We start from the raw sequence: 10,456 nt of genomic DNA on the forward strand, positions 1-10,456 counted from the left end.
TGGAATCTTTACACTCAGATTTCATTATCAAATACTCAAATTACATTAACTTGATCTCATTTCACATGGTTTTATTAATTAAAGGTTAAAAACAAGAAAGAAAGAAATTGCACAGCTTCTCTTAACAGAATCCATTTTCTTCCATATGATACCCAATATTAGCATCCCCGTTTGCTTCCTTGCCCAAACATTCCTTCATGTAATACTCAAACTTCTCATGCACACTCTCTGGCACTGATACCTGCACTCTCACAGCTTCAAAATCACCAATGACGGGTAAAAACAAGCAGTAAATATCACTTGATAGAGGACCCATATGCAATGGCTTCCCTTCTCCGAAATCTACATCCTCTAACCCTAGCTTAGACCATTGTGATATAACCAAGCTCATCGAAAGGTCCGTTTTTACTGATTTATCCTCCAACAAATCAATCATTGACCTCACATAATCATCAGTTAAACTTGATTTAGCTTGCTGAACCAACTTGACCCCATAGCACATGTTGCTAGCGACCAAATCCCTGGCACTAGTCTGTGCACATCCTAACACAAATCCATTCCCATAATACCCTTGTTGTATTTCTGGGATTAACCTTTTCCTGACATTAACAGAGAAAAGAAGCTTGACATTGAGCGAAGGCGACAAGTCCAGTGCCCTAACCCAAGAACGCCATGTGTGAGATGCCAAGGCTTCGAAGGCGGTGCACTTCAGTGATGGCACGCACTGCCTCTTGAGGTGGATTATATGGGAGGTGGTGAAGGTCAAGGATGATGGCACTAGTGGCTGAGATTGTAAATAATGGTTGATGTCGATGTCCAAGTGGCCATTTTCTCTAGGGGTATTTCTGACATATTCGGGGTGAGTGAATGTTATTTCTGAGGGGTTTCGGGGTTTTAACCCGTGGCGGGTATGCAATGGCGCGATTGCCAGATCAAGATTCGGTTTTGCGGTGATCTGGGCCCATGCATGTAAGAACTGTGATGTGCCGATGCCATCACATACACAGTGATTGATCGCGGTGCACAGAATCATCCCTCCACACCTGAGATTCGTCACCTGAAAAACTAAATGCGAAGGTAAATTTTTGAAAACTAATCGGAAATATAGATTTGCTAAAATTATCTTCTTCCCTTTTATTTTTTTCAAATAATAAAGTAAAGATAAATCTGAAAACCAGGGACATTTTTGTAATTTAGAAAAAAAGGGAGAGGTGTCCGGCCCTCCAAACTCACCAACCAGGCCAAGTGGAAGGACCGACAGAGAGAGTAGCCATAATATGATCAGAGAAGGGGGGGGACATCTACTTTTTGGGGAACCATTATACCGACTCCAGGTGGCAGGTGCAAAGCAAAACGGCGTCGTTAGCCGTAGAATGTTTTGCTGGTTGCTTTGGCTCCATCATGTGCAATTGAAAGAGAAAGATCATACTGAACAACTTGATACCAATTTTTTTTTATTTATCTATGATTTCCAAACTCTAGAGGATTGTGGAGAACTAAAGCAAGTTGGCAATCTGGCAAAATTCTCCAAGAACTTAATTGGTTAACGAAGGAACAAAATCACATTAAGCATTGGTAGGTAATTACTAATTAATTAAGAAATTAAGCTACAATTAACTCAGTAAACATCCTGATCGCTCATGATCATGTCCGATAAGTTAATTGGTTGCAAAATATATTAATTAATCATGAATTATTCAGGGTCTAGGGAAGTGAGAAAAATCAAGAACCCTCAAGGTGGAGATGGCTCTAGCTTGGAAAATAAAGAAAATAGGAGGGCATTTATTTCAAGAAAGTCCCAGAAAAATAGGAAAAGAAGAGAGTAGACGAGCAAGGAAATATGAAAAAGCTGACCTGAACCACAAGAGGAGGAATATCCAAGAAACTCTGAGCTTCCACTTTATACATAAGTTTTCTCCAGGACTTGTTTGGTTTCTTAGAAAGTTCAAGGAACTCTTCAGCAGTGATATCCATGAAAGCTTCAGCAAAGACAGCACCTTCTCCATTGCAATCAATCTCAAGTTTTTGATCAACTTCTGTGCTGGCTCTCAACCTCCCAGCTAAAGGGTAGTAATGCACAAGAACGTTGGAGAGTGAGTATTTCAAGATATCTAGGCTTATAGATTTCTTGAAGAGGTAGAGATATTTAATGGAGAATCTTAAGAACTTTTGGTCATCAAGATTGGAAAGATACAGAGAATGCTTTGGTGTTGGGCTGCTTGGACAGATTAAGGATGGCTGGTTTTGATAGAAACAATCTGGAAGTTCTGGTAATTTCAACATGTTTTCCAGCTAGGTTTTCCTCCTGTACTCTTCAGGTGCTCAGAGAAGCTTGAGGAAGAGAGAGAGAGAGTGGGGTGTAGACAAGATTACAAGAGAAGCAGAGATCTATGGTTAGATATATATGGGGAAGGTCTATCAGATTCTTTTTATATAAGAGTGAGGCTAGAAAGAGTGCTTGTGCTTGTATACATCACTCTTTTATAAGCTGGCCTTCTCATAAATCACCAGATATTACAAGCACATGTCCGTACATAATCTTTTATTTTCAAGCTACAAGAAAGATCGAAATTCCAAATTTGAGAGGGAGCATATCTCTTGTGGGGATCATCTAAAAATATATAGGATCGTGGAATTAATTTACAGATTCAGAGCCCACCAATAGTATATATAGTCGTTCTTCTTTATTTTTTATTAATATATATATATATATATTATATTTAATTAATGGCCTACTATTTTACTGGTAGATTAGATAAATTGCTTCTAGGTCAGAAATATTCAAGAAAATTAAGGAATTGAACAGCCAATGATTAAGTTAATCATGAGATTTTTCAATCATCTAATTAAAAAGAATATCAAGCATTTTATATAATTTGTTTTAATATATTTATTTTTTTATCTTATTCATTGATTTTATAAACTTTATTAAGTTAAATGCAATTAATCAAATTATCAAATGATGAACATTAATCTTCTCTATTTTAAACTTCTATGTATTGAGGACCGCAGACAAAAATTCTCATATCTCCACAACAACTAAAACATATAAAGATGTACTTGATTGTGATAAGATTTTTTAGTCATATTTTTATCTGAGGTATATAGAATTACGATCATAGTGTAATCCAACTATAAACTTGGTGATGGCTGACAACTGACAGCTGACAGGAGTGAGCAATGAACTTTTAATATTTAAGCTGTAAAACATGGAAAAAAAACCTTTAATCAATTAAGCTCAAAGGAGATTCTAGATAGTCAATTGCAGGCAAAGGGTATTCTCTTGTTCATTTTAAAACTTCTGTCCTGAACGGCACCAGGGTAAGCTTGGATCTAATTTTATTGACACGCTAGTAAAAGATAAAGAAAAGGGCGTGTGAAGATGCATGGCTCCATCTTGTATGTGAGTGCATACACCTTTTTTCCGAGTCATGTTTCAATTTTGTAAGACACCTCTTAATTAGTGAAAGCAACATTTTTCATGAGAAAACAAGAACTTGTATGCAAACAAATTGAGAAAAATATTTTCAGACATAAATCTACTAGCAATCATAGGGCAATCTTATGATATGGACATGAATGTTCATTTTTTATAATATTAACATACATCTTGTTATTTGAATACAATATTACCCTATAAAACATGCTTAATTAATACAATTAGTCTTGTTAATTTAAAATGTTGTCCAAATAAACCACATGACTTATGTTTTGATCTTCTAGCTTGGTTCCAGTGTTTCAGCGATCCGATCCTTGTCGGGATTTTCCTAAATGGTCGACTGGAATTTGCTACAAAGTATGGTCTCTTTTAAGAAGCATGTCTGAACATAGAGTTTTGATGGTCGCATGCAGTGCATCAATGGAGGTAAGTTAATTAATTTGTCTATATATTACTGCAAGAAAACCGAAGCATCCAAACAAACTTAAGAGCTGACCTGACTTCCACTTGCTTGCAGGACATTCTGGGCACTGTTCCTGCTTGGAGGTTAGGGAACTAAATCATCAGTTGCCAAACTGGAGATGTATTGGATACCATGTCTTATTGTCTAATTTTTTTCCCCTCAGTTCTCACTTCGTACTACGGTCACTCTAATTTTTGCCTTATAAGTTTCACACACGCACATCTTGATTACTAGAACTCTTTTCCTTGAAAATGTAAAATATTAATTATTTACGAAAAAGTGTTACTGTAGACATGAATATTTATTATGATATTTTTTATTTGAAAACACTGATGCAATCGCAGTTATAGCGACGTTTCCAAACAAGCATCAACAAGTAGCTTATTGTTTTTGTTTTTGTTTTTATTTTTGGAGGGTGGGGGGGCCTCTTTTCTTCTTATTGTTTTTGTTTTTGTTTTTATTTTTGGAGGGTGGGGGGGCCTCTTTTCTTCTTTTCATATCTCCATATCTCTGTAAATCTAAGAGCTTGACAGCTCCACAACAATTGTGAGCTTTAGTCATCTCAACAAAGGCAGAGATGATGTGCTGCCAAAATGTTCCCGAAATAATTCATGTACTTTATTGAGCATACTTCTCTTTTAAGATTAACCTTATTAAGCATACTCAAGAATAAACACAAGGTTATACTGATTTGGATTTGTCCTTTATAAACTATGTCTTTATGGATAATTAAACATTGAAAGCATACTGCTTTATGGTACTACAGGGATCAAATTAGCTTTAGTTGATTTTCAGTTTCAACTAACCTTTAGTTGATTGAAATGATTAAGCATGTTTCATGCTCTCCACAGACACATATACATACATTTATGTCTACTAACAGTCAAAATAAATCACTTGAGAACTTTATTATTCAGAAAAAGAAAAAGGGCTTTGACAAATAAAGCAATGGAACTAGAATCAAGTTCCTAAAGCAAGTATTAATTTCATAAATATCTCACATCAATGAAATCCAAGAATTGACATAAATATTTGATATTACAAGCTTTTCTTGGCTATCTTTCAGTTATGAAAAGTGGAATATTTCCATGTTATCATATACAATTATCTCTTAAGGTAGCCTTTTAGAATCTACTTTGTTGAGAGCAATTTTTTTTCTCCTGTCCCAAGCATAACCACCATAAACATTAAGCCGCCCAACTTTTATCTATGCACATTTTTTTGACTTTGGGATAAAAAAAAAAAGAAGAAGTAGAATCAAGTTCTTGTCAAAGCCACCTTAATTATAGAGGCATATATACCCTACCGAGAACTTGGAAACCCGAGACAATATATATAGAGAATAGAGAGAGTTCCAATCAAAATTTCTTCAAGCAAGTGCTACTGTTATGGCATGTTCAACTAGTATGTGGCGCCGACATTCCACCGCCGTTATCCAGGACAAGCCATTCTTCTAAACTTTAATCGAAACCATCAAAATAAAGAAAGCTTCCACTAGTAACTATTTGTTTACCACGGCAACAATACTAATAGCTAGCGCCGCCGTGTTAAAAGGACCCCTTCAAGACTCTTTAGCTATAGCAAGGTCGCCAGAAAAAACTAACTCATGGACACGAATCTAACTCGATATTCATCGTCTCACAAACTAATCCACCAAATAATAAGTCTATATTTATTTGTACAACCAGCCACGCGATTACCCCCACAAATAAAAAGAGCATGTTTAGCTTGCTTAAAAAGATAGTGTAGCACGCTCCAACAATGACAAGACCACAGCAAAATATTAGATTCTCCATAATCTTCTCTTGATCGGATTGGAAAGATGAATTTAATAGCAAGTTGGAGAATATCAGCCGTCAAAACTTGTGAAAATCACTACGGTGTAGCATGGTCCGATCCCTTAAAAACTTTCGGTCATAAAGTTTGATACCTGGGTTTGGGCCAAAGGGGACAGAATTTCCTCTCCGAGAAAACATCGTATGTTCTAGTCAAGCCCAAGTAAGACTTCTTGGGCTATTCTGAAATTAGGCTGATTCCTTGAATCGAGCCCTACAAAAGTCTCTTGGGCTTTTTTAATTTAACTTGGCTGCCTTTTAAGAAACGCCCAAGAATTAAAAAAAGAAAGATAGGAAGGAAGGAAGGAAAAGGGCAGGTTAAGCTTAAGAGCATCGCAAAGTCTCTCCGCTGCTCTCTTTTAACACACCAACGGCGGCTCTGTATTTCTCAGGTTAGGCTCCTCCTCTTCGCGGCTTCTCTGTATAACTACACCAACTCTTTGTACTGCTGCGTCTGTATTTCTCTTTTCCAGTACCTCATGTTAATATTTCTTACATGGTTTCTCGTTTTTTCTATCTCTTTGTGCATAAAAAGTGCTGACCTGTTATTGTTCCATTCTAGGGTATTGAACAGAGAGATGGAAACACAAAATGAGTACCAGGTTGACCTTGGAAATCTTATGGCTTTTGACCCCTTTCACCACTTTACCTCTATTCCTTCTTCTAGGTTAGTGGTCTTTATTTTTTAACGAATTTATTGTTTTATATTTTCATGTATATGCTTGTGGTACTTATTATGGTTCTCTCTAGAAACTTGTATTTGAATTTACTTTCGGCGCTCAAGATTTAAGTTTTTTATGTAGTTTAGCGATTGCCCAGCTTTTATTGGTTTATATTGAAGGCCGTATTTTGATTGTTTTTATCTGGGTGCCTTTTCAATCTACTTAGGGAGGAGTTAGTTGCAAAATGTCTAAGTAATGGAACTGAGCTAGTTCAAGCCGTTGTCAGTGGTGTTTTCAACTTGCCTTCAACTGAAGATATAGAGGGTCCACTTGTCAAGTTGCCGCCTCCAACAACAAAACTGCCAAGGGAGAAGCCTGTAAGCTGTTTGTTCTATTTGGAACACCGTCCTGTTCTTTATCTTTATAATTGCTGCTTTTTTACTATCTAACTGATAGATTCTCTTTTTCACCTGTGAAATTTTATAATGCTTACTGTCTACCGTAGGCAAATAAGTTATTCTGTTGTTATACCACCAGACATCCTTAAAGTTACTTGCTGAAATAAACAGTGTCTTGTTCTATGCTGGGAGGCACTACCCTTAAACATAGTGTCTCCTTCTATGTTGAGAGCCACTTCCCTCCCTTTTGCTGGCGTGTTTGTTTTAGAACAAAAATCTAGGTTCAATTTCTGTCCTACCAAAACCTTCGCTTTTTTTGACCTCAACAGCTCAGGGTTTAAAGTGTAGTTGTAAATTCTTATTCTTTATGTTCAGCAGGAAACTTATTTGCATGTGATGTTTTGTTTTCAGCTGCCGAAGCCTAAACCTCCTACAAAATGGGAACAGTTTGCCAAAGCAAAAGGTTATCTCTCTTACTATCTGCATCCTAGATGGGAAATGAGAACTAGATTATGGGACAGCTTGCTGTTACAAAGTTCTAATTAAATTTAGTGGCATCTGGGTGGTTATTAATATAGCTGATCTATATTTTTTGGTGAATCTTGATTTCTTGAGATCAAAACTGAATGTGCTTGGTTATGTCATGTTGATATTTTTTTCAGGAATAAGGAACCGCAAAAAAGACAAGGTTGTTTGGGACGAACAGACTGGTACTTGGAAACGTCGTTATGGATTTGATCGTGTCAATGATGATGCTGATGTTCCCATAATTGAGGCCAAGATGACTGATGGTAATAGTTCTAAATAATTTTCTGTCTTATAAGAAGTACTTTTATTTTTAATTTATTCCAACTGGATTTGAAATCATAGATAACCAACTTGGTATATTAGGTTCAGTTGGTAGAGTATAAGAGGCATCTAATCTATGTAATTGTTGATGCTTGTTGCAGAGCCAGGAGTGGATCCTTTTGCCAAGAGAGTAGCAGAGAAGAAGGAAAGGGTTCAAAAAAACCAGAAGAATCAGTTGCAAAACTTGAAAACTGCTGCCAAAGCTGGTGCTTTGCCTAGGTTTTGCCTTTGACTCACATTTTTGCCTATCTTCAATGTTTAATTTTTTTTCACTGTCCCCAACTTAATATTGACAAAAAGCATCAACTTTGGTCTGTCAAAAAATCCCTACTGCCTTTGTTTAACAGATGCATGCAATATTCATATTATGTTGTATTTGATTTCAACCTTGCAATTCCCTTTGCTTTTGAGATGGGTTTCTCTTAGATCTTAATGATCACTTCACATTATCGATGTTAAATGGATCCCCAAGGCACGCTTTTAATACTTTGACCTAGCAGCAACAAAAACAGCATATGGGTTCGAGGGGTGTTGGGGGTGCGAACCTTTCCAATACATGTACTCGGCTTGTGTGTGACAGTAGGTTTTAGTATGCTACTTAGCTCATAGAAGTGTTCTAAACCCAGGCATCCATAACCTTACAAATAAAACTTATGGTAAGCCAGACCGCATTGTCTTGTTTACCTTTCCTGTTTTGCATTGTATTGATCTTGTCATTTACTTTTTTGCCTTGTATGCTTGCTGAGGGCATGTTCTATAGTAATGAAGGGTTGATGGTCTTCTATTCTGACTCCCTCTTTTTCTTGATATGGAATGTGCTTTCCTGTGTCCTGTGTATCATTTCTTGCGTAACCGAAAAGAAAACACAGAACTTCAGACAAGTTTGAGACTTTTTGGGGCAACACCTTGATATATTTCAGTACATAACACTAGCTAAGAACAACTTTTGCTGCAGCCATGTTCAGCTAGCTGCAACAGCCTTGCCTATAACTGGAACCCAGGCTGCAAAAAAGAAATTTACCAAAGACGAGCTAGGAAATGTAGCTGGACTAGCTTCTACTGCAACTGCCAGTGGTGGAAAGTTTGACAAGAAGCTGCGAGGAGAAAAGCCTGTTAAAAATCAAGGAAAACATCGCAAGGTTTGAACCTATCCCATGTCTATGTGAATTTTGATTCAATTATTTCTTCATTTTTGCTGTGCGTTCCCATGATTTTAGCTCCTTTGTTCTTGTACAGTTCCTACCAGTTGTAGAAGGTTCGGGGATTGGCAGTCAAGAAAAGGAGCAAACCGATAGAGTTCTAAGCAAACTAATCTCATCAAATTCACATGAGATTCTTAATGTGGATAAGGTATGCTCAAGTCATTGGGTGATTCATTTGTGTGCTTTTGTTGATTAATGAGATACCTATAAAAAAAATATGTATATACTTTTGGCTTCTAGTAGATTGCCATAGAAAATACGTCACTCTACTTTCATACTTGTATGAATCAAGGAACTGTGAATCAAACTTAAACTCAGTTTCCTGCTCGAATAAAAAATAACCTCTCTTTTTTAATTCAAGTGAAAAGTGATTTCTAACCATACTTGCTTGTAGATTTTTTGAACCAAAAGTTAAAAACAACTTAAATTAACGATTAGAAGTTATGCTAAACGCACTCTTAACATTGTTTGCGTTCTCAAGTAGAACAGAATTTTCCTTGATTTTTGACTTTTCTGTCTGGAAATAGGCTGTTACCATGTACAATGTCAACAAGGAGAGAAAACGAAGGAATCAATATGGGAAGCCTTCTTCAACAAGGAATGAGCAAGGGAAGTCTTCTTCAACGCCAAGCAAATTGAAACCAAATAACAAACCAATGAAGGCAAAGAGCTTGCCACATAAAGGAAAGGGGAGTTTTTCGAAGAAAGGAAAGGGGAGTTTTTCAAAGAAAGGAAAGGCATAGTGAAATTGACGATGAAGTAAAGTGATGATTTTAATTTTATATTGTTTACCTTTCAGTACCCCAAGATTGTTGGTGACGGGGGAGAGAAATCTTCATGCAATTTTGTTGTATTTTTGCAGCCAAAGTTTATAACTTATTTAATTAAATCGGTCCTGCAATCTCTGTCTCGTCTCTCTATCCATACAAGTTTTTCCATATCAAATTGTGGCAACTTATTTGCATCTACATCACCATTTAGATTGGTACCCTTTGCACGATGCTCTGGGAATCTGGTACGATCCCCCTTCTGATATTCTCTTCGGAACGAGGTTGTTAATTCGGTTTTATTTCATCTAAAATGGTCAAAATATTCTATATCAATTCAAAAAATAAAATAAAATCAAATAAATTTTATCTCAATTTAAATCTTGATCCATTCCAGATTTTTTGGTTAAATCATTTTAAATCTTGATCCATTCCAGATTTTTCGGTTAAATTCTGCCCGAAACATCTAGTTCAATTTAATTAATTAAATCACTCAATTATAAAAAGTTTTTTTTTCAATACTATTTTCATTAAAAATAATATTAATTTTTTAAAATTAAATTTACCGGAACGTCTTGTTTAATTTAATTAATTAAATCACTCAATTATAAAAAGTTTTTTTTTCAATACTATTTTCATTAAAAATAATATTAATTTTTTAAAATTAAATTTATTAATAATATATATGGTTTATATTCATATTGTTTTTTTCATGTGTATACCTTGTAGGAATTTGAGCAAAACAAAAGATGCTTTAAATTTCATTAACATTAACCTAATTTTATATTTAAAATATTTGTGTTAAAACATTTTACTTTTATAATATTTTGATATTTTATTT

The 10,456-nt window shown here is 35.6% G+C and overlaps 2 protein-coding genes across 5 annotated transcripts; one reads left to right on the forward strand and one right to left on the reverse strand.

The window, feature by feature from the left end:
• LOC105142738 (omega-hydroxypalmitate O-feruloyl transferase-like) lies at positions 1-2,588 on the reverse strand. 2 transcript variants are annotated; one of them, XM_011050508.1, is made up of 3 exons: positions 1,855-2,588; positions 170-1,057; positions 20-133 (listed from the first exon to the last, which is right to left on the reverse strand). In XM_011050508.1, exons 1-3 carry the CDS (start codon positions 2,281-2,283, stop codon positions 122-124), a joined length of 1,329 nt encoding a protein of 442 aa, XP_011048810.1. In that variant the 5' UTR covers positions 2,284-2,588; the 3' UTR covers positions 20-121. The 2 variants fall into 2 exon arrangements, with proteins under 2 accessions (XP_011048809.1, XP_011048810.1); XM_011050507.1 differs by having other exon boundaries at positions 1-1,057.
• Positions 2,589-6,014: 3,426 nt separating this feature from the next.
• LOC105142737 (ribosome biogenesis regulatory protein (RRS1) family protein) lies at positions 6,015-9,758 on the forward strand. 3 transcript variants are annotated; one of them, XM_011050505.1, is made up of 9 exons: positions 6,015-6,209; positions 6,300-6,404; positions 6,626-6,776; positions 7,209-7,260; positions 7,460-7,588; positions 7,748-7,865; positions 8,602-8,785; positions 8,883-8,996; positions 9,376-9,758. In XM_011050505.1, the coding sequence occupies exons 2-9, from the start codon at positions 6,316-6,318 to the stop codon at positions 9,589-9,591; spliced, it is 1,053 nt and encodes a 350-aa protein (XP_011048807.1). In that variant the 5' UTR covers positions 6,015-6,209; positions 6,300-6,315; the 3' UTR covers positions 9,592-9,758. The 3 variants fall into 3 exon arrangements, with proteins under 3 accessions (XP_011048807.1, XP_011048805.1, XP_011048806.1); XM_011050503.1 differs by having other exon boundaries at positions 6,018-6,129; XM_011050504.1 differs by having other exon boundaries at positions 6,024-6,189.
• The last annotated feature ends 698 nt before the right edge of the window (positions 9,759-10,456 follow it).

Source organism: Populus euphratica, unplaced genomic scaffold, assembly GCF_000495115.2.
Source record: "Populus euphratica unplaced genomic scaffold, PopEup_1.0 scaffold217.1, whole genome shotgun sequence".
Classification (NCBI taxonomy): domain Eukaryota; kingdom Viridiplantae; phylum Streptophyta; class Magnoliopsida; order Malpighiales; family Salicaceae; genus Populus; species Populus euphratica.